Source organism: Mesoplodon mirus (assembly GCF_964341445.2).
Source record: "Mesoplodon mirus genome assembly, chromosome: 4".
NCBI lineage: Eukaryota > Metazoa > Chordata > Mammalia > Artiodactyla > Ziphiidae > Mesoplodon > Mesoplodon mirus.
The window spans coordinates 103,015,799-103,038,325 of NC_138979.1; the positions used below are offsets into that span (position 1 = coordinate 103,015,799).

The 22,527-nt window shown below is 38.4% G+C and overlaps 1 protein-coding gene across 3 annotated transcripts in view; it reads right to left on the bottom strand.

The window, feature by feature from the left end:
- SNAP23 (synaptosome associated protein 23) overlaps positions 1-22,527 on the bottom strand; it is a 33,054-nt gene that overhangs the window by 2,490 nt on the left and 8,037 nt on the right. For all 3 annotated transcript variants that reach the window (XM_082616719.1, XM_082616717.1, XM_082616718.1), the window contains exons 2-6: positions 12,077-12,178; positions 11,261-11,302; positions 10,796-10,844; positions 9,929-10,046; positions 1,013-1,171 (exon numbers count right to left, since the gene is read on the bottom strand). In XM_082616719.1, the coding sequence (XP_082472845.1) occupies positions 1,013-1,171; positions 9,929-10,046; positions 10,796-10,844; positions 11,261-11,302; positions 12,077-12,133 (425 nt within the window). In that variant the 5' untranslated portion in view covers positions 12,134-12,178. The remainder of the gene's footprint in view (positions 1-1,012; positions 1,172-9,928; positions 10,047-10,795; positions 10,845-11,260; positions 11,303-12,076; positions 12,179-22,527) is intronic.

Here is a 22,527-nt window from a genome sequence, read left to right on the forward strand (position 1 = left end):
TGGAGTGAGTCTGGATTTAGTTTTTATAAAAATAAGTAACCAAAATGACCTCAGCAAGTGTTAGACCCAATAGATGCAGGTTACCATGCTTGGGAAACATTCCATAGTAAAAATGGAAAGACTAATCCAAGAGAGCACAACATCTTAAAGCCATTTAAGATTAAGAAATAACTTTAGGATAGTGGTTTTTCAAAGTGTAGTTCCCAGCATAACCTGGGAACTTGTTAGACATGAAAATATGCTAATTCTCACACTCCACTCCAGATCTCCTGAATCAGAGACTAGAAGGGACCCCAGGGATCTGTGTTTTAATAAACCTCCCAGGTGATTCTGATGCATGCTTAGGTCTAAAGAACTACTCCTCTAAAATAAGTGTTGCAAAATCCTGGCCCAAAGCCAAATCTGGCCTGCCTTCTGAATTTATAAATAAGGTTTTATTTGAACACAGCCATGCTCAATTGTTTATATATTGTTTATGGCTGCTTTTACCCTACAACAGAGTTGAGCAGTTGAGTAGTTGTGACTGAGACTGTATGGCCTGTAAAGTCTGAAATATTTACTATCTGACCCTTTACAGATATCCTTATAGGGATTTGGTCGACTCCTACTCTAGATGATACATTTTAAAACACGTCTTCTTATTTACAGAAGTAAAACATGATTACTTGAATAATTTGGAAAGTACTTTACAAAGAAAAGTTAATCCATCCTTGAATGTCAACAATCCCAGTCACCATTTTGTCAGAAGGCAAATATTAAAATGGAATAAGGGACTTTGCTGGTGGTCCAGTGGTTAAGACTCCCTGCTTCCACTGCAGGAGGCACGGGTTCGATCCCTGGTCGGGGAACTAAGATCCCACATGCCCCCACATGCCGTGCGGCCAAAAAAAAAAAAAGGGAATAAATGCTATTTCTAATTAATAAGTTGGGGTTCATACATAATTACACCCAGTCTCCAGAGACAGCCATTCATTTAGGAAAAGAATAAAAATATCAGGAAGAGCTGGCATACCGTTTAATATATCCGCCGCTGGCTGCTCCTGTGGTTGCTTGCTGAGGCTGACCATTTGTCACTCGGCCTGGCTGCTTAGATACTACATTGCTAGGAGAGTTGTCTCCACCGTCTCCCCATGTTGCCTTATAGGCTTTCTTAGACTCAAAGTTCTTTGTCCTATATAAGAGTCAGGAGTGTAGAGATACCAAAAGGCAGGAGAGGGAGAAATGACGTTATTAGTGCTTGTTACCTTAGGGATGCCCTAGCATCCTTAGAATAAAAGCTACATGCAGCTAGATCTAGATTATCTACACTATGCTCCATCACAATCTGGCATAGGAAAAAGATGAACTGTGTAAGCCCACTGACATTAAAAACATTTTTTTAGAGGTTAAACTACTTCCACCAAATCTTCACTGAGCAGTTAGCAAGTACCAAAATGTAATTATTTGATTTTTCAGGTTCTCCTAGCCTCTGACACTCTCCAGAAAAGAGGTTAATGGACACTAGGAAAAAAATTCTTTAGGAAAGGTGCTCTGGGATGCCTTAATGGTTCCTTGGAAGCACCTCAGATGTTGATGAGGGATGGAAGAGAAAGAAGGCTGAGTGGGCAGTACTTAGACCTCAGCTGCTCACTTACTTAAACTGTAGTAGTTTCAGCTGATCTGTTTTTAAAGTTAGAATTGTGCATTAAATTTTTAAAAAAAGGTTTCTTTGGGGAGGTGGTGGTGTGATAAATTGGGAGATTGGGATTGACATATATACACTAATATGTATAAAATGGATAACTAATAAGAACCTGCTGTATAAAAAAATTTTTTTTAAGTTATTATAAAAAATTTTTTTAAAGAAAGGTTTCTTAAGAAACAAACATCATGACGGAAAGGCAATGAATGCGTTCCTTGGCTACAATGGTACCAGTTATAAATCCTTTGGTTTAGGACTTTTTAAGAGTTTACTGTTCCACCTTAAAAAAAAAAAGATGCTAAATCCAAGCCTCTTAAAAATAGAAGCATATGTTTAGATTAACTGATATAGCTAAAAATCAGCCAAAGCCAGAATTTTACCGTGGGATTTACTACTTAAACTGGTATAAATGGCAAAAAAAAGAACCTAGTAAAATGACTTTTAAGTGGCTATTACAAAAAACACAAATAAAACTTTTTCTTACTGATTATTTGGCTAGGTAAAGTTTCCACTCACACAATTTTAGTTTTTGCTTTTCTATAAACAAAAACAAAGTAGTATATGGCTATAACATTGGTTTCTGATTTATTCCACATGATACATTAACGAGGAAGTTTTGAAATCGCAAAAGCAAAGGAGAGATTTTAAGAAAGCAGTGGCTCCTTTCTTAATAGGATCATGTGAGGATTCATGTTTGGCAAACCTAGAATTGGATCTTAGACCTTAATCATCAATGCTACAGAAAGGGTACTATATGTTTAATTAATCAATCTATTTAGTTATTAATAAGCCATGTTAAATCCTTCCTGGAACAAGGTGGGATACACATTATTTAGTACTACTTTTTTATTTTTGGTTGCATCGGGTCTTAGTTGCGACACACGGGATCTTCGTTGAGGCATGCGGGAGCTTTCCTTGCAGTGCACGGGCTTCTCTTTAGTTGTGGCGTGCAGGTTTTCTCTTCTCTAGTTGTGGAGCACAGGCTCCAGGGCACGTGGGCTCTGTAGTTGTGGCGCTCAGGTTCCAGAGTGCGTGGGCTCTGTAGTTTGCAGCACGTGGGTTCTCTAGTTGAGGCACACGAGCTCAGTAGTTGTGATGTGCGCTTAATTGCCCCGTGGCATGTGGGATCTTAGTTCCCTGACCAGGGATCGAACCCGCATCCCCTGCACTGGAAGGCAGATTCTTTACCACTGGACCACCAGGGAAGTCCCTGATATATACATTATTTAAATGAATATTTATAAATAATTTGTTTAGTAAAAAACCCATTTACATGTATTCTTTTTTAATAATATGGGTCTCAGGCAAAATTCTGAAGCAGAGTAATAGCAACCAATCAAAATAAATAACATATAAGTTTATCAGAAAGTTAACCAGAAATATTAATAGAAGTAATATAAGATAAGTGAGGCTTTTATCAGGATGTTAGACTGTAAAAAAGGTCAAAGATTGAGGGCTGGAATTCTAATGTCACTAAATAATAAGACACTGTCCTTCTGAGAGTCTTAGCACAGAAGCACTGAGTTGGGACAGACTTGTGGGCTCTTGGTCTAGCAAGGGATATACACATGCTCCAACCTCCTCAACCTTAAGAAATAATATTTGAAATTCCTTCAACTTCTGAGAATTCTTCCTTCAACTAGATATAAGGGGCATACGATGCAAACGAATTGTTTTAACATGATATTGTGAATGAGGTTCAATTAAAGCATAGTTTATGAATAAAGAATCAGACTGGTTATCAAACCCTTCTCCCTTTAAGATGACTGGATCTTTGATGTTCTTCCAATGTCAAGGGGAAAAGGTACAAAAAGCTCACTTGAATTGTCACATTTATTTTCAAATGGATTGGGGAAAAAAACTCTGCACTTCTTTTTCATGCAGTTTTGACATGTTCTGCATGTTTATAAAGCAGTGATTTTTATATGCTGTTGATTTCATATCTTCATCCTGGTGATAGTTCCAAGTCTCTTTCAGCACCTCTACTCCCGGTAATAATGCCTTCTGCTTGCTCAAGATCCTGCCACATGCTGTTACCCTGGAGCTTCTCCCACTGAGTTGTAAAACCCTTAGACACCTGTTTTTAAGGGCATTGTAAGGCAGCTGAGTGTCTAATAAAAACAACAATGGTTTTAATCTAATTTGTCTTCCTTCAAAGTGTCTTAAGTGCTTTAAAAGGTAGTATTTCCTAAACTTGACTGAGCACCAAAGTGACCTGGATGATTCTGAATACACAGATGTGTACTTCAGGCCACATTCTGAAAATTCTACTTCAATTTTTATCGGATGGAGCCTGGTAATCTTCTGTTGTAACTATGGTTTTATTTAAATTCAATAGATCATTTAGCTGCCCAACCAGGGAAGAGAAACACTGTTCTAAGAAACTTCCAATCTGTTGTAGAAGGAATATTTTAGATGACTATGGTAGTACACCTTAGTATTACTATATATTGGGACACTGAGGAATTAATCTGGAGGAAGCGAACATACACACATGGTTTTTTTTTTAAGCCACAAGATTTAGAGTAAATTGACTTGAATCCCAATCCTAGACCTGTCATTCAGTAGCTACAGAACCTTATGCAAACTTCCATCTCTGAGCATCTTTTCCTTATATGTAAAACTAAGATGATAACAGTACTTAATAAGTCACAGGGCTGTTGATAATAGATGTAAAATGTTCTGTAAAGCATTAGACAAATATTTTTGTTCTTTGGTTTCAACTCAACTTGATCCTTAGCTAAAAGTTCATGTCTTTAATTGCACAGATTACCAATTGGCATGTTTATTTTTATAGCCCATTAACATCCCCTAGCTTTGAGATCTACAAGCAGCCGAATATAGTTGGAATATAGCTATATAAAAAGGCATCTAGGCCAGGGTTGTTTCTGGTCTACAATAAGAAAGAAATGGTTCTGATTTGCAACAGAACTCTTCTGCATAACAAAATTAACAGCCCCTCTGGGAAGAAATTAGATTTCATAATAAAATGCTTAAGAAAATTTGTGGTAGATTTTAATGCAATTAAGAACTCCATCTAGAAAGTTAGATTTACCCCTGACTGTCAGTTTTGAAGAGTTTAATAATCTTTAACTACTACATTTTTTCAGATAAATATCACATTCAAAAATGGCATGTTTGAAATAAGAATTTGAAATATCCCTTAAGAAGCTGCTATAAATATAGAAAACAAGTATCAGGATATGAACACAGTAACTTTAACAATTTCTTTTTTGAGTTTTGGTTGTCAACATTAGTACTAACTGAATAAAATAGCAAAAAGAAAGCCCAAGCGGGGAGAGAGAGAGAGAGAGAGAGAGAGGTGATCAGGTTACAGGAAAGCAGAAAAAGAAGGGCAAGAAACAAAGGGTAGAAATCAAACAATTTTCTAACATTTAACCACGGTATTCATAGTCCCCATAAAGATCCAAAATTAAGGAGTCAAACATTATAATAAACAGTAGGCTGACTAGAGGGTTAACTTCCATAAAAAAATTAAGTTTAGTTAGCTCTGCATTAATTCAATACGACTTGAATTAATTCAATTCAAACCACAGCAAGCTAACACATGACATAATAGGTATTATGGAACAGATGATAATATATATAAAGAGGGTAAACCCTTATTTAAAAAAAGGAGATAACTAGATATGGCAACATTTTAAATTTATATCCCACCTTGTTCCAAATGGCATTTAAGATGACTTACATTGGCAATTAATTCCTCAATTTGGTAGTGGCCTAAATCATGGGGAATCCAAAATCATTAGAAGCAATATTTCAATAGAGGAAATATTAATTCTGGAACCAGAAAGGAGTAGGAAAACTTAACAGAAGAAAGGAAGCTGAAATCAAAGTCTATGTATTTAGCCTGAATTCCCTTACCTTTGATCAGAACTAGAATGCAGCAATTCTCTACAAAGATCAACCTATTTAAAACTTCTTAGGAAACTTTAGGGGTGTTTTTACTTTTATAATCTTAAATGTTTTTTAGCAAAAACTTAGTATCAGAGCCATTAGTCAAAGGGTGGTATTATAAATTAAGATCCTTTCGTCAATCCATCTTCTGGCAGACAGCACTCATCAAGAACAAATTCACTTTACATTACACACCACAGCACAGCTTTTAAGAGTCTCTACCATTCACAAAATCCATGCACATGCACAGAAAAGCCATTTGAAGCATCACCTTTAGATAGCAGGTTAACAGCCCAAATTGCGCCACAAGACTGCATCTTAAAGTTCCCTTTGATCAGTTACTGAGCTCAGCTTCTGATGTTAAATCTTCATTTTTAGTAAGCATATTAGAAAGGAAGAGATTAGGTGAGAGAATGAAATTCAGAAAACAGTGAATGCCAATCAAACAGAACAGAAACAGGTTTAGTTTTCAAAGCATAATGCATTTAAATTCCTGCCTGGTTTCATAGAAACAACCAACATCTGAGAATCTAGATAAAAAGAAAAACATGAAAACTATTTAAACCAGAGCATACTTCGTTTTTCCTAAGAATGTCTGAATGATGATATTCTGTCCTAAAATTATGAAAATTAACATGAAGAGAAGGCAAATACTTTGTATCTCCAGTGAGTAGGATGGAGGAAGCACTCAAATGTTGACTAAAATACAGTAATTCAATATTCATTTTAACTAATCAGAGTTGAATATTTACATCTTAATATGACATAAGATTCAATAGTATAAAACCTGTAGTACCAATTTTCAACTTCTCTAGTAAGTGGTCCAGAAATACCAACCTGTCTTCAAACTACGTGCCAATATGTTTGACATTTTAAGCACAGAATGAAGAGAGGCAGGTTAAGACAGAGGAATACTTTGTCTGACAATGGTTAAACTGGGACATCAGGCAGTTTACTATTCTGAGACTTCCCATTTTAAACCTGCCTCTTTTTAAACTCGTTAATTAGAATTACGACTTATCAAAGTTACTGACAAAGGGACTTCCCTGGCGGTCCAGTGGTTAGGACTCGGCGCTTTCACTGCCAGGGTGCCTGGGTTCGATCTCTGGTAGGGAACTAAGATCCCGCAAGCAGTGTGACGCGGCCGAAACAACAAAACAAAACAAAACAAAAAAACTCCAAAGTTACTGACAAAGATATAGGATTTTTAATAAGGATCTGTTCTATTTTGCTTTTAGGATTCAAATAGCAGCAAGCTAAAAGGATGACATTTATTCACAATTTTAAAGTTTAATCCTGGTAGTCTGTTTTCAAATTCTAGTAGTCCTTTAAAAAGAATTAGCTAAAATTAAAATTCACTTCTAGTATAGGGTTCTGTTAAGTGAAGCTATTTCCATGTCTTATTAGAAAAAGATCTGCTGATATGGCTTTAATGAATACTACTAAAAAAAGAAATCTCAAAGAACAAATCTACTCAAGACATTTTCTATATAGTAATACATCTAACAAAAGCAACAACAAAAAGGTTCATTCTCTTCTTGCCAGTCAAGCAATGTAGCATACAGTTAAAAACTCGGGCTCTGCCTGGTTTTGAATCTCAGCTCTTCCACTTGTTAGTGTAGCCTCCTTATGCCTGTTTCCCCATATGTAAAATGGTGATAATAAGAGGAACTATCTCATATTAAGGGTATTGTAAGGATTAAATTTAAAGTGCTCAGGATAGTAAGAGCCTAAATTAATATACAGGCTCACAACTCTCATGCAAACCTTTGGATGTGAGACATTTTGAGCAGTACCACACAATCACATACATCAATATTTCTGCAGTGAAACAGATTAACATTTATGCTAAGTGTAATAAAGACTATTAAATAGCTTCAGTTCAGGTTACATCTTGTAGCCTAATTAATAAGTTGTGGCACTACATTCCGAAAAAAACAAACCTTTGGCTTGCAGAGTTTTTTAGATTTCTAAATGGCAGATAAGAGACTGTGGACCTGAGTTGTTATTGCTAGTACCAGAATTAGTACTAGCTTTATACAGAAGACTAAGATACTGTCTCTGCCTTTGAGAAGCTCATGTTATGGCTATTTATATGATAAGCCTAACTGAAACACAGATTAGCAGATTAAGCTTAGAAAGATCACGCCCCTGGCAGGAATGAAAATAGATAAAGCTGAGGACAAGAGATACCATAGAGGGCAAGGACTCAATGGTGTAAAGGAGAGATGGATGGAAGGGAGGCAATTAAAATCAGAATCTGTAAAGTGAAACACTACTCTCTCCTCTTCAGAGAACAAGTGTTCTGTTATAGGAGCCCCTTGATTCCAACTGTTAAGAAGTGCTTTCTTCTCTTGACCCACTAGGAAAGGGCTCTGCTGAGGTTAGAGGCTGATGACGGACCGCTTCAGGACCATACTCTACCTTCTCTCTCAGACTGTCCAAGAAAACCCTGCCTATGCTTGTCTGGGTACACAAAGAAAAATAAAATTAATACTTATGTAGCTCCATTTCCCACTTTCTATGATATCAGACCACCTTATTCACTGCTCTTCCTACTCATCAGAGATAATTTGCTCTAGGTTCTAGGGAGGACTTCCTCTTCCTTGCTCTTCTCTAATATGTATCTCAATGAAGTTCATTTACTTTTTTCCCCTGAACTCTTCCAAGAGGGTGCATAGAACATAGGAGAAAAGTGCAAGTAAGTTTGCAAAACATAGTTAAAAAAAGTTTAGATTTAAAAAAAATCTGTGCATTTCTAACTTGTTTGCTGAAAGTAATCTTCTAAACCCTGATTTGCAGGTCATAGTTATTAAAATATGCACTTTTGGAGAGTCAACCAAGGTCTAAACAGGTCAACAGACTTGTCTTTCTTAGCTTCTTATGCCCAAAACAAACACTAAAGTTGACCAACAAGTAATTTAACTCTATTTTCTCCAGTAGAAATGGCACAGAGAATGTTGTCACATGAAAACACTTATCTGAAATCATGACAGAGCAAAACCCCCTCCATTCCTAACTACTTTGAGGAGTAAAGAAATGCTGAGTCTGTAAACCTTCGTATCTCATTTTTGGTTTACCACACCAGCTGAGACAACTGGATGGAAGCAGTAATGCTTACAAAGCTCTTTAAAAATGAATACTCTCAGCAGAAAGGATAGTCATTCAATCTCCAGACAATGTCATTTCAGCCAAAGGTAAAGTTCAAAGTTGCTTTGTTAATGACTCCTCATCTTTGTCTGAATACATGTACTTTTGTCAACACCATGGAGTTTGTTTTACCCAAGATTAAGTAGAGAATTTAAATGTTAATAATAAAGTCACTAAAAAAGAATGAATTCCTTTCTGTCAAGTTTAATCTCATACACTATACACAAATAATTTGAAGACTTTTCATCTCCTAGTTTACTAGAGGCTTCAAATCTTCAGAGTCTTCTTTGATGTTTCCTTCCTCATGTTTGATATACAATCAGTTGATTTAAAGTGAATTTTTTTCACTTACATTTTTCTCTCTAATCTTGATGATAAAGTTATACCCCACAGGCCTAGTTTACAAAAGGTTCCTAGTCTCTTGGTGTGCGGTTATATACTCCACTCCAATCAATCAACCCCTTAGGCTGGCATTCAAAGTTCCTCTATTGTCTACTTATGTATTATTTTCCACTTCTCATCTATATGAATCATGTAGTACAGTTAAGTCAAGCTCCTCTGTAACCTTTATTTAAATTAAATCTTCCACAGGAAATGTCTTCCCACTTCTTTCATGTCCATCCAGATCTTTCTAATCATTCAGAGCCCAACTCAAGTCCTATCTCTCCTATAAGATGGTCTCCAAACCAACCTTTATCAGTTCTATACCTTTAGCCTCAGTTGATATCACATGGTCTAGAACTAGATTTATATAGTTCTTACTTTTTGCTATTCTTTCTCATATACCCAACCACATGGTAAGTCTTTTGAAGCCAGGATCCAAGTCTTTTATTCCCTTGACCTTCCCTCATGTGCCTACCACAGAACATATATTTTATTTGAAAGGAAAAGACACTAATTCTATCCTGCTCTGTATTACCCAGATGTATATTTCCTAACCTTTTCTTGTATTATTAAAAAATGAAATTGGGACTTGATCAAAAGATTGATCAAATTTAAGCGATGGTTTGCAGTGAACATGCCCATTTATACAAAAAGTTTGATCTGACTGAAGGAGAAACAGCTTCAGTTGATCTAACAAAGTTCCTTATTTAGGCCCTGTCATACTTATTGGGAGGTGGGGAGGGGTGTGCTCTCACTTTAGATTTATTTGAAAAAGGTCTTGATTTATCAACTCACCTATTACAGGGGCATACACAAAGGCCACAGCACTTGTTTAGTTCTGTTAAAGTCTTCTCTGCTTCTCTCATGTCTTTGTTTATTTGGTCCATGCCTTCTTCTACGCGTTTTAGTTGTTCTAAGAATAAGTTGTGGAAGTTACATTTTGTGTTACATTCACGGTGCCAACCAGAAAGCGCCATTATGATGGAACAGCAAAAACTTTAACCTCGAATCCACCAATAACCCATCACAGTGACTGTATCAGGGCCAGATGGTATTATAGACTGTCCAGAATGAAAATAGTCTTTCACATACTGATCCTGGGGCACCTGGCCTCTGACTGTGGAAAGATTTGTTCTAAAGAAATTTGTATAATAGGAGCATGTGAGGATTGGTTTAGAGATCACTTCTGCAACCAAATTAAGTATACTTTGACTAGACCAGATCCCCAACATTTCTACTATTGGATAGGCTCAAAACCTGAAGGCTGTCATACGATTAATAAAAACTAGACCAGATTGCTCAGGGCCAAATCAAACAGAATGTTTCCAAGCCTGCCTTAATCTGACCTATTTAAGGACTTAACTTGATTTCTGAAAATGATGCAAAAATATCATAATGTCTAGTTCACATATGACCAATACACACAATAAGCCCTGCTACATAATAAATACTTGGTATACAATGGGGTATTGTGGCCCCCACCTCAAATAGGCAACAAACATGATATAATTCAAATCAGCAGAAAAGAAGTAAAATATCACTCTTATCTTGCAAAGGGAAGGTACTCCCAAAGGCTTAATTAATTTTATACATGGCTGATTTGAAAAGGCTTTCTGGCATCCTAAATCAAATCAAGAATTTCTGCCAATGACTGCAACTCACCCCCTTGTTCATCCAGCGTAGTGATAGTCTTGATTCCTGCATCCTGAGACTAAAAGAAGGGAAAAACGCTGAGAGCACAGCAAAATAAAAACAAAACAGAAACAGAACCTACAAGGTCTGAAAAACAGCAAGAGAGAATCATTAGAAACTTAAGTTTCTCAGAGGACTAGAGCTACTGAGGAAACTAATCTCCCCAAACCAACACACTTTAACATATTAACCCCCCAAAATAAGTCACAGACTCATGGTGAATTGTCTTCCCTGTCATATTCCAATACTATCAATTAGAAAAACATAAAAGGCCCATTACTGCATGGTTTGACAATTTCAGCAATTGCTGGTTTCAAATAATAAAGCTTATTGATACAATACCCTTCTGATTCTTAATAGTAATTCCAGCCTGTGCTATCAGAATCCCTTCTATACAGTTTCTATACTTAACTTGATGATTAAACACTTTCTTACCTCAATGGCTAAACCCAGGATTCTCCTTGTACTTTCCAGAGACTAGGAGAAAACACAAGAGTTTCAGCATTCTACAACAATCCACACCCCCTGCCCAAAATCTGAACACAGGCCATATTCATAATGCTACTCTGTTTTTAAAGATTGCCAGCCCAGGGCTTCCCTGGTGGCGCAGTGGTTGAGAGTCCGCCTGCCGATGCAGGGGACGCGGGTTCGTGCCCCGGTCCGGGAAGATCCCACATGCCGTGGAGCGGCTGGGCCCGTGAGCCATGGCCACTGGGCCTGTGCTCCGCAACGGAAGAGACCACAGCGGTGAGAGGCCCATGTACAGCAAAAAAAAAAAAAAAAGATTGCCAGCCCATCCACCTCTCCCTTTAAAACAAAAAAAGAAAGCTTATTACTATAATTTGGTTATTTTCTTCCTACCAGATGGTCCTTAAGAGAAAATTTGGAAGGTGAAGTTAATGGAATTTATAAAAAATTTAATGTAAGCAGAAATCTAGGTATATTACACAGATATTAGAAAATTCTATTAAAATTAAATGTCAGAATTCCTCAAATCTAGAATATCTTTGTTGTAAGTAACTGTTCAGTAATGACTAAAAAAAAAAAAAAATCATACAAATTGTTTTCACTTTTTTAGCTTTTTGATGAGTTGAAAAAATAAGGAGCTAGTAACGGTGCTCTAGAGCAAATGCATTCTTTGATATAAAGAGACTAGGAAGAAGCCAAAATGGTCTTCTAAGAAAGTCCTCTCATCCTTCCACTGTGAAAACTGAAAGAGAATTAATTACTTATTCCAAGTAAAACCTTTACCTCATCAGTAACCTGGTTAGCCCTCAGCTGAATTTCTTCTGCTGACAGATTATCCATGATGAATTAAAACTTGATAGGTGGAGAAACTGAAATGTGGATATCCTGTAAGAATAAGGACACAAAAAACAAGTTTGTTTGAGCAAAGAGTGTATATTTATGGAATTTAGGATACTTGGAAAACATGGTAAAATAGCCTATCTTTATCCCTATCTATTTATCTGTCTATCTATCTATCTATATTTCAGGTGAAGAAATTAAGGCTGAGAGATGGTAAGTAAATGCTTAAATGCTAGTTATTACCAGAGGTGAAACTAAAACTCAGGTTTCAGGACTTCCAGTGAAGCACTGTTTCTAATAGGAAAGTGGTCCTTCTACTTTGAGAAGGAAGGCATTACTAGAAGACAAGCTTCAAGAAACTATTAAAATGAATTCCTGGTTGTACAATGTTCTTTATGGAAAAGCAATAAGGTGAAGAAGTCGAAGTTCAGTAGTGTTCCATTAGTAAAGTAACAAATTCAAAGTCGTGTGCCTGCAGAGCACAGGAAACATTCTAAAAATGTGTCAGTTGTCCAGGCTACTCATTGGAAAAAATGAAATACTTTCATTCTTAACAAGAAAAGGATAATGTTGATACAAAGGGTTCAGAAAAGACCTAGTTTTTATTAAGAGTAGACTCTCCCTTTCCAATTACTGTATGGTCTGTTATTTTAGTGAAGTCCCTAAGAAACTGTATAATTATTCTTCTATACTTAGTAACTTAGTAACTCATAGTAACTCAGGAAGTGATCTCACAGACATTCAAACTGAAACATAAAACATTTAATAGGTGAAGATTCCAAGAGTCCTGCCCTCTAATATTAACAGCGATACACTGTTGTATAGTATTCTTCTTTGAGCAGTCATGTGGAGTAATAAGCACTGTGTGACATACCTAGGTTGTTTTCTTTTTATTACATTTGCTAGCTTTGTTATTAAAAATTTGAAAACCAATTTTACCAAAGCCCTTTGTCAATGACACATATAAAAAGTGTGGTTCACATTCTGGATTTATCCCCAGGGGACATGTGGCAATGTCTGGAGAATTTTTTGATTGCCAGGAGTTGGGGGTGGGGGGTAAGGAGGAGTAACGTTACTGGCATCTAGTTGGTAGAGGCCCGGGATACTGCTAAACCTCCTATAATGCTCCTTGTGACCGTCCCACAACAAGAATTATCTGGCCCAAAATGTCAAAGTGCTCAGGTTGAGAAATCCTGCCATGGAGTACACTCACTGACGAGCAGGGAACTTTGTTAACTTCTTAGTACTGAACACTTGGAGGGAAAGGATTTTATTATATCTTTGTACCTCTAACACCTAACAGGATCTGACAGTTCGTACCCCAATAAATGTGTGCTGAATGAACAAAGAAGTAGAAAAACAAGATGTACGCTCATTTAAGTGGATCTTAGAAACAAAGCTACATGTAATAGTAGCGCAAAGCCTTCAAATAAACACTAGAACCACAAACCAAAAATTGCCATACGTGTGTATGATTTAGAATGGCCTGCTGGTCACATACAGATCTTTTTAGTCACATCCGTAGCTAACCAACACTTTTATTAGAACCATCTAAACAAAAAGCGGCAATATCCCATTCCTAGGACAGGAAGGCATTACATTTAGAGCCTTGTTTATAATTCTACTGTCATTGCTAACCATTTCAGGATTTAATTAAGATTTTGAGCCTTGATTAAAGACATTAATGCTCATAAAACTACTGTTATTAAAATTGTTAAATTAAAAGTTGCAAATTTAATCTCATAGCTTGTATGCCATAGTAGGACTGTGGCTCTGCCAAAAGGTTCATATACTAAGATACATAATCAAGATATAAAGGTCTCTCTTAAATTAAGAACTGATCATTCAGTAGATATAAGCATAAACAGAACCACATGCTTTATTACCTTGCTAATTCTTTATGAGACTTTAGCTTTAGTCACACATATGATTATGCTACAGTTTCTCTTCTGTCAATCTTTCATAGTTGTAATTATAAAAAGAAAAGGAAGTTGCTTTGTACCCTCCCACCGTTTTTGTACGCTTTTCCTTTCTATAATATCTCCATCTGCCTGCCCAGGCAGTCTCGTGCTTTCCCACACAAGGTACCTTTCAAAGCCTGTCCTTCCTAGGCGGTATGCTCCAAAGTTATCTATCCCTCTCACATGAAACTCCTAAATGCCCCACAGAGCAGAAAGTGTTAAGAAAAGCAATACACACTAATCAGTTAGTACCTGGAAATGACATCCCGATTAGGTTTTCCGATATAGTATACTATGGGTAGGAAGATATTTTGGGAGTAAGGAAGCTCAGATCTCTCAAATTGTATAATTTTGTAATTCTACTCCTAGAAGTGATTCTTGCCAATTACAAGTCAATATTTGTTATTCTCCTAGTAAATATGAGCAAAACTTATGTAAGTTCAAAGAGAGGCTTGAATGTAAAACTCACCTCTGTCAAACTTAAAGATTCCAAGAGTCCTTGCCTTTAATTATCAAAAAGGCAGATTAAAAAAAAAAAGGCAGATATAGCTGGGAAGCAGATGTGAAGAGTCACTCCTGGCATAGCAGTGGTGCCATTTTTTAGGACACACCTTTTAAGTGAACTCGAAGTGCTGCCTAGTACTTCTTTTTTTTCCTCTCTGAGCAGATGACACACAAAACAAGAAACAGACTTCTGTAAAGTTCTCACATGTTTGGCATGCTGATATCAGGACAGAGCTGCCTAAGACTTCTCTACTCTGGATTTTTGAGGATGTTGAGCACATGATTATAGTAAATGGGAGTAAGTGAGACAAAGCAGAATTGTAAGGGGAAGGCCAAAGAGAGACAAAGAATAATACTCCCTAGGCTCTTTTAGCCTTTACTAAACTGCCCAGAAGTGTCAGGCAGGGTGCAAGCTAGAACTAGCTATATAGCTTTACTCATATTTATTATCTCCAGAAGTTTTTCTCATGGAGTCAGGAAAGGCTATCCAGAATGGTAGAGTAAAGAGAATTAGAGAAGGGGGAGGGGAAGGAAAAATGAAACATCATTTGACACAAAGATCCCATTAAACTTACTTTTCTTAGGTATAACCCAATAGATTAAATATCTGTGTCATTTTCCCAATGCTCCTGGGAACTTATGCTATATGTGTGACTTGGAGATGAAAATGCAAGATTTTTCTCAGTGCTTTTACACCTTATTTCCCTTACTATGGTTCCTTTGGGCTTACTAGCAGACTCCTAGTTATCTTTCTTAATTTCTTTTCTATTATAAACCTTGGGGGGAGAGGGGAGGAAGAAATGTTCACTGAGCATGTACTATGTATCATATAACCATCTAAGTTATTTATATATGTCATTATGTCTGTTATACCACTTTATAGGTGGGGAAACTAAGGCTCAGTTTAAGTAAGTAATTTGCCCAAGGTGACTGAGTAAAGAGCAGATTTATTATTCAAGGCTGGATCAACTCTGAAACCAAGGCTAGCTCATGGTCTGGTAAATAGTCTTACTGTTGGATGTACCGCCCCTTAATAAGATGTGAGAACTGTTGAATATAAGAATATAGGCTAAGCACTCTACTTGATGGCTCATTTCAAAATTTCAGATACTTTCTATAGTAATACCATGAAATCTTATCTCTTCCACAGACTCAAAGATGGTTAAACCGAAGGAAGAACTAGAAAGACCAGAGTAATCATGGCTTTCATCTGTTTTATAATAATTTAGAACCTGAAAAATATCTACATTAATTTAGAAAATGAAAATAATACTACTGGGAAGAAGGAATACAAAGTAAAAAGGACTCAGAACTTAATCAACAGGAGAGCCACATGTCTTCATTGATAAAAATGGAGGGATACTCAGGAAGTAATGAAGAAATAGCACTTTAAATCACTGATTCCTGACAAGACCAATATAAGAATGATTTTGTAAAGTATTAACTCAGTTTATACAGGAAGGCAAGGATTTTGCATTAAAATATTCTACCATTAGTTTCCTGCCTATTCCTTCTCTTAAAACATAGTTAATCACAATGTAAGTTGCTCTATCAGTTACACTCATACAGTTATTACTGTACTCTTTAGCAGTTTGATAAAATGTGCAATTCTCTTTGGCATATTTTGATTAGACTTTCATGGTAACTAAAGTATTTACAACAAGTAGAAACTTCTGTTCAGAGCAGGCTAGCACAGTGGTGAGTAGTGGGAGCTCCAGCATCCAAATTCTGGCCCCAAAAATGTATTTGTTGTGTGACCCTGGGCAAGCTACCTATCCCCACTAAAGTTCAGAGTCTGCATTTGTAAGATAAGAGATAACAGATCTATTTTAAAGGCTTTTCTGGTGAAGATTAAAAAAGATGATCCATACAAAGTGCTTAGCACAGTGCCTGAAGCATAGCTGGTATTCAAGTGTTAGCCATTATTTCAATACCATTAGGGAAGGAGAAATAGTAGGCAAAACAAAAGTAAAGTAACAATGTTAAATATGAGTGATATCAATGTAAATGCAACTGAAAATAATCACGACTAAATATTAACTGTTCCATCTGAAGACTAAATTTGAATATTAAAGTTGATGATACTGTATAGGCTATACTATTTTCATGCCAGTCATGAGGCCTGTGGTTCTCCCACTTAATCAATCAGCTCATGGAAGTGATGTTGTTCCATGAAGGTTACCTCTCAGTACTGGTTAATTAAACTTCACTGCTTGTTATCAAAAAAAAAAAAATCCATCAAGATGGAGAACTAAACCAAGTTTCCAGTTGACAGATACTTAGCTAGACAAATATATATAACTTTGCATGTCTAAAAAATTAAAGACTGCCCTTAAATGATTCTTTTTTTCTGGCTAAAGCCGGCAACCACAAAAGGGCTCAGGTTATGAAGGTTAGTATATTATACAGTGAACAAAGGAGACTTTAAAAAAAAATCAAATACGTGCTATAATTACCAGAGGGTTAAAATATGGGCAGAAAAAAGTCTGGAAGAGAATCATCAAAATATAACCAATGGCTGTTGTGGTATAGTAGAATTAAGAGTGATTTTTCTTCTTTTTCCAATTTTCCAAATAGTTTGCAATGTACTACTTTTAAATTTCATACATTTATTTTTATTGTAAAATATGATAGTTTATGACAACGAAGAAAAGAGATTTATAAGATTGGAGAAAACAAGGACAAGGAATAAATTCTAGACCCTAATTCATAAGCATAATATCAATTCTTAGCCTTTCCTGAGACAGATCTTCCAGTTGGCACATATTCACAGTAAGTGTAAATCTGTGGAAACATTTCTATCCACTAATTGATGATCACCCACCCCAACCATAAAAGTATAGAAATAATACAGTAGAAAAATTTGTCCTAAACTGCTAAAAGTTGTTTAGAGAAAAGGCCCTTGCTATGGTTTGGCTGGGAAACATACTTCACATGATGTGGCAGGAGTGGGTTCTAATGGAGTCTGAATAAGTTCTTAGTACTTTCATGGCAAAATACTAAGAAGTGGATAAAAGAGGATCCCATAAAGAAGCAGAGAACGTAGCTGTAACTGAGAATTTACAACAGCTCCATCCTGGAGTACAGTCAATCTTCTGTCATAGCCCCTCACCTCCAGTGTATTCTTGTTCTCTAACTTTTCTACTGACATTCAGCACCGTCAGGGATTCAAAGAAAATGTTATGAAATGAGAAGCCATTTAAATGAAAGTCTGGGACTTCCCAGTTGGCGCAGAAGTTAAGACTCCACGCTCCCAATGCAGGGGGCCCGGGTTTGATCCCTGGTCAGGGAACTAGATCCCACATGCATGCCGCAACTAAGAGTTCGCATGCCGCAACTAAGGAGCCTGCTGGCTGCATCTAAGACCTGGCGCAACCAAAAATAAATACATAAATTAATTAATAAATAAATGGAAGTCTGTAGGATTTGCTTTAAAATAATTCGAAGTTGGGACTTCCCTGGTGGTCCAGTGGTTAAGACTCCACACTTCCACTGCAGGGGAAGCAGGTCCAATTGCTGCTCGGGGAGCTAAGATCCCATATGCTATGTGGTGAAAAAACAAACAAACAACAAAGGTGGGGAAATGGGTGGGAGTATAGAGGATGCAAAGAATGGCCATGATTGCTGAAGCTGGGTGAATAATACATGGAGGGTCATTATGCTACTTTCTCAACTTTTTATTATGAAAAAATTTAAAAATATACAAAAAAATATTTTAAATGGTAGCTAACTTTTTAATAATCCTTACTCACCATTTTGAAAGTCTAGATAGTGGGTAGGGGATTGAGAGGACTCTAACTACAATAGTTGATATTTATAAAGCATTATACATGCAAGACACTATTCTAAGAAATATTAAAAAATATAAATACACACACACATTCATTTAATCCTTACAACACTGTCTTAGTACATTAAGGCTTCAATAACAAAATACCACAGACTGGGTATTTTAAAAGTTCTTGTAAGGGCCCTCTTTATGATTTAAAGCACCCTCACATGGTGGGAGGGGCTAGAAGCTCTCTGGAGTCTCTTTTATAAGAGACTAATCCCATTAATGAGGGTTTCACCCTCATGGTTTAAGCAACACCCAAAGGTTCCACCTAATAACACCATCACATCCAGCATTACGATTTTAACATATGAATTTTGGAGGGGAGGACGTACAAACATTCGACCCTAGCAAACACTGTTTAATCCCACATTTTACAGATGTACAAACTAAGGAACAGTGAGGTTAAGCAACTTTTGCAAGTAGAGCCAGGATGAAACCCAGGAAGAGTGCTCTAGAGCATGTGTTTTCAATTACTGTTATGCATACTAGATGGAGAGTAAAGAACCACATTATCAAGTCATTCAAATCTGTAGCAGCTTTGCCCAAAGAAAAGTACAGTTGACCCTTGAACAACGCAGGGGTTACGTTAGTACTGTAGTAGGTATTTATTGGGAAAAAAAAAATCTGAGTGTAAGTGTATCCACCCAGTTTAAACCCACCTTGTTCAAGGGTCAACCTGTATACACATGAAGTCCCTGTGAGACAGGAAGGGGGCTGGGCACAACCTTTAAAAGAATGGCATTGTCACTGAGGACACAACATAAACTGGTTACATAAACTGGTTAGGTCCAAGATGGCGGAAGAGTCGACTTCCACTAGACCTTGGGCCTCAGTATACGCTCATCATAATACATCAGCAAGCTAAATGACACACCCACAGGTGCCATGACAGTTCCGAGGCGGATCATAAAAGGCCAAAAAGTGGGTGGTGGCCCAGTTCCTGGAAATCCCTGCCCCTTTCCCAAAATAGCTGGAATAATCTTCCCACTCATTAGCCTATGAAATTACCCACCTTTATAAAAATTGACAACCCCGTACCTTGGGGCCCTCGCCTTCTGAGATGGCCCACACTCCGTCTATGGAGTGTGTATCTCTCCCTGAATAAACCTTCTTTCACTTTACTATGGCGCTCTTGAATTCTTTCCTACGCCAAGCCAAGAACCCACACTCAGCGACCCTCCCAGCGACTCACCTGAGACCTGGGACATGACTGTAAGGCCAACTGGCCCGAGGCAGGGGAACGCAATCAGATTCACAGGTTGCATCAGACCGAAACTCTCCAGACCACCCAGTTCCAGGAACTGACCTGGGGGCTTTCCACCCGGCCCAGCCTTCCCGCCTTTCGAGGGGCGGGACTAGCGGTCCCAAGACTGATGTAACCGGCACCAGATATTGCCACGATACCCGAAGAGACCACCAAATAAGGAATACCCTGCGCCCCCCCAGATTCACCACACCCCTTTCCCTTCTTCCCCTATAAAGTCTTGCCCAACCCTCGCCCGGGTGCGACTTCTCTGGCCCCTTTCTCTCGGACCAGTGAACCTCGCCTGGGAGCGCCCCCTAATAAAGCTCACTTGAAGCTTTCCTCTGTTTCGCGATGCCATCTGTTAAGATACGACCTTACAATGACCATCCACTCGAGTCCCACTTTCTTTCCTGCAACACCTGCCTCCTGTTTTTCCAAGTTGCAAGTCTAACTCCATGCTTAAAGCACATTTTAGAGCAGTGATTCCCAGCCTTGGCTACATGTTATAATCACCTGATGAGCCTTTATAAATTTGGAGGCCAAGGCTGCAGCCCACACTAATTAAATAAGAATCTCTGCGGGTGGGAGCCAGGCATCAGTCAGTTTTAAAACTCTCCAGGTGATTCCAACGTGTGGCCAAGGTTGAAAACCACTGTTTCAGATAAAAGTTTTCGTTTTTTAATATACAAACAAGTACTAATGGATGATATTCTCCCTGTTACAATTCTGGTACCTAATGGAGGAAAAACATAGACAGAGGTTAACGACACAGGACAAGAACAACTTAGGCTTCGAAAAGTTAAACACAGAACTACCATGGGATCTAGCAATTTAATTCCTACATATATTAGAAATGAAAACATATGTCCACACAAAAACTTGTACACCAATATTAAGCATTATTCGTAATAATCAAAAAGTAGGCAAAAGCCGAGAGGGGGATGAAGATGGCAGAGTAGAATGACGTGGAGCTCACCCTCCCCAACAAACACATCAAAAACACAGCTACAGGGCTTCCCTGGTGGCCCAGTGGTTGAGACTCCGCCTGCCGATGCAGGGGATGCGGGTTCTTGCCCCGGTCCGGGAGCGGCTGGGCCCGTGGGCCGTGGCCGCTGGGCCTGCACGTCCGGAGCCTGTGCTCCGCGGCGGGAGAGGCCACGGCGGTGAGAGGCCCGCGTACCGCCAAAAAAAAAAAAAAAAAAAAAACCACAAAAAACCCCCCACATATACAAGTGGAACAATTCTCAGGGAAAACTGCTGGGAACTGACAGAAGAACTCCTATACAACCAAAGCTACAAGAGAGATCTCCACTTAATGGAGTAGGATAGAAAAAAGGCATCAGGTCAGGATCTGCAACCTTGGGAGGGATCTGGAAGAGAAGGTCTGCACCAGCAGACTCTCACCCTGGGGAACAAGCAGGTCAAGCAACAATCTGGGCATCCCAGTCCTGGGGTCCTGCGCAAAGAAGAAAAGCCCTGTTGGCTCCTGGGAGAACCACTATGACAGTATGAAGGGCTAGAGAAGAATAGATTCTACTTGGGAGGAGTGCACATGTGCTGGCCTACCAACAATCAGGGAAAAGAGAGCCTTGCACTGGTAGCTGCCCTGTCCCTGCAGATCCTGAGTTCAAAGGTGGTAATAAAAATGCTAATTGAATTAAGAAAGATTATCAATAGAAATGCAGGTCACTGTTACAAAGATCTAGAAACTATAGAAATGAACCAGTCAAAAACAGATAATTCGGGCTTCCCTGGTGGTGCAGTGGTTGAGAGTCCGCCTGCCGATGCAGGGGACATGGGTTCGTGCCCCGGTCTGGGAAGATCCCACATGCCACGGAGCGGCTGGGCCTGTGAGCCATGGCCGCTGAGCCTGCGCTTCCAGAGCCTGTGCCCCACAATGGGAGAGGCCACAACACTGAGAGGCCCGCGTACCGCCAAAAAAAAAAAAAAAAAAAAGAGAAAGCAGAAAAAAAAACCAGATAATTCAATTGCTGAGATAAAAAGCAATCTGGAAGCAATGAACAGCTGACTAAATGGCACAAAAATAAGTGATTTGGAAGACAGAATAATGGAAATAACCCAGTCAGAACAAACAGAACATACAACTCAATAACAAGAACAAAAAACAACCCAATTAGAAAATGGGCAGGGACTTCCCTGGTGGTGCAGTGGTTAAGACTCTGCACTCCTGCTGCGTGCCGCAACTACTGAAGCCCGCGCGCCTAGAGTCCACGCTTCACAACAAGAGAAGCCACCGCAATGAGAAGCCCCAGCACAACAAAGAATAGTCTCCACTCACCGCAACTAGAGAAAGCCGATGTGCAGCGACAAAGACCCAATGCAGCCAAAAATAAATAAATAAAATAATTTTTTAAAAAATTTAAAAAAAGACTCCACACTCCCAATGCAGGGGGCCCAGGGTTCGATCCCTGGTCAGGGAACTAGATATCACATGCATGACGCAACTAAGAGTGAGCATGCCTCAACTAAGGAGCCTGCCTGCTGCAACTAAGACCCAGTGCAACCAAATAAATTAAAAAAAAAAAAAAAAAAGGGCAGAAAGGACTTCCCTGGTGGCCCAGGGGTTAAGAATCCACCTTCCAGTGCAGGGGATGTGGGTTCGATCCCTGGTTGGGGAACTAAGATCTCACATGCTGTGGGGCAACTAAGCCTGCTCATTCTAGAGCCTGTGCACCACAACCAGACAGCCCACATGCCACAACTACTGAGCCTGTGCACCACAACTAGAAAGAAGCCCACATGCCTCAACGAAAGATCCCACAGGGGTCAAGGAAGATCCTTTGTGCTGCAACTAAGACCTGATGTAGCCAAACAAATAAATATTAAA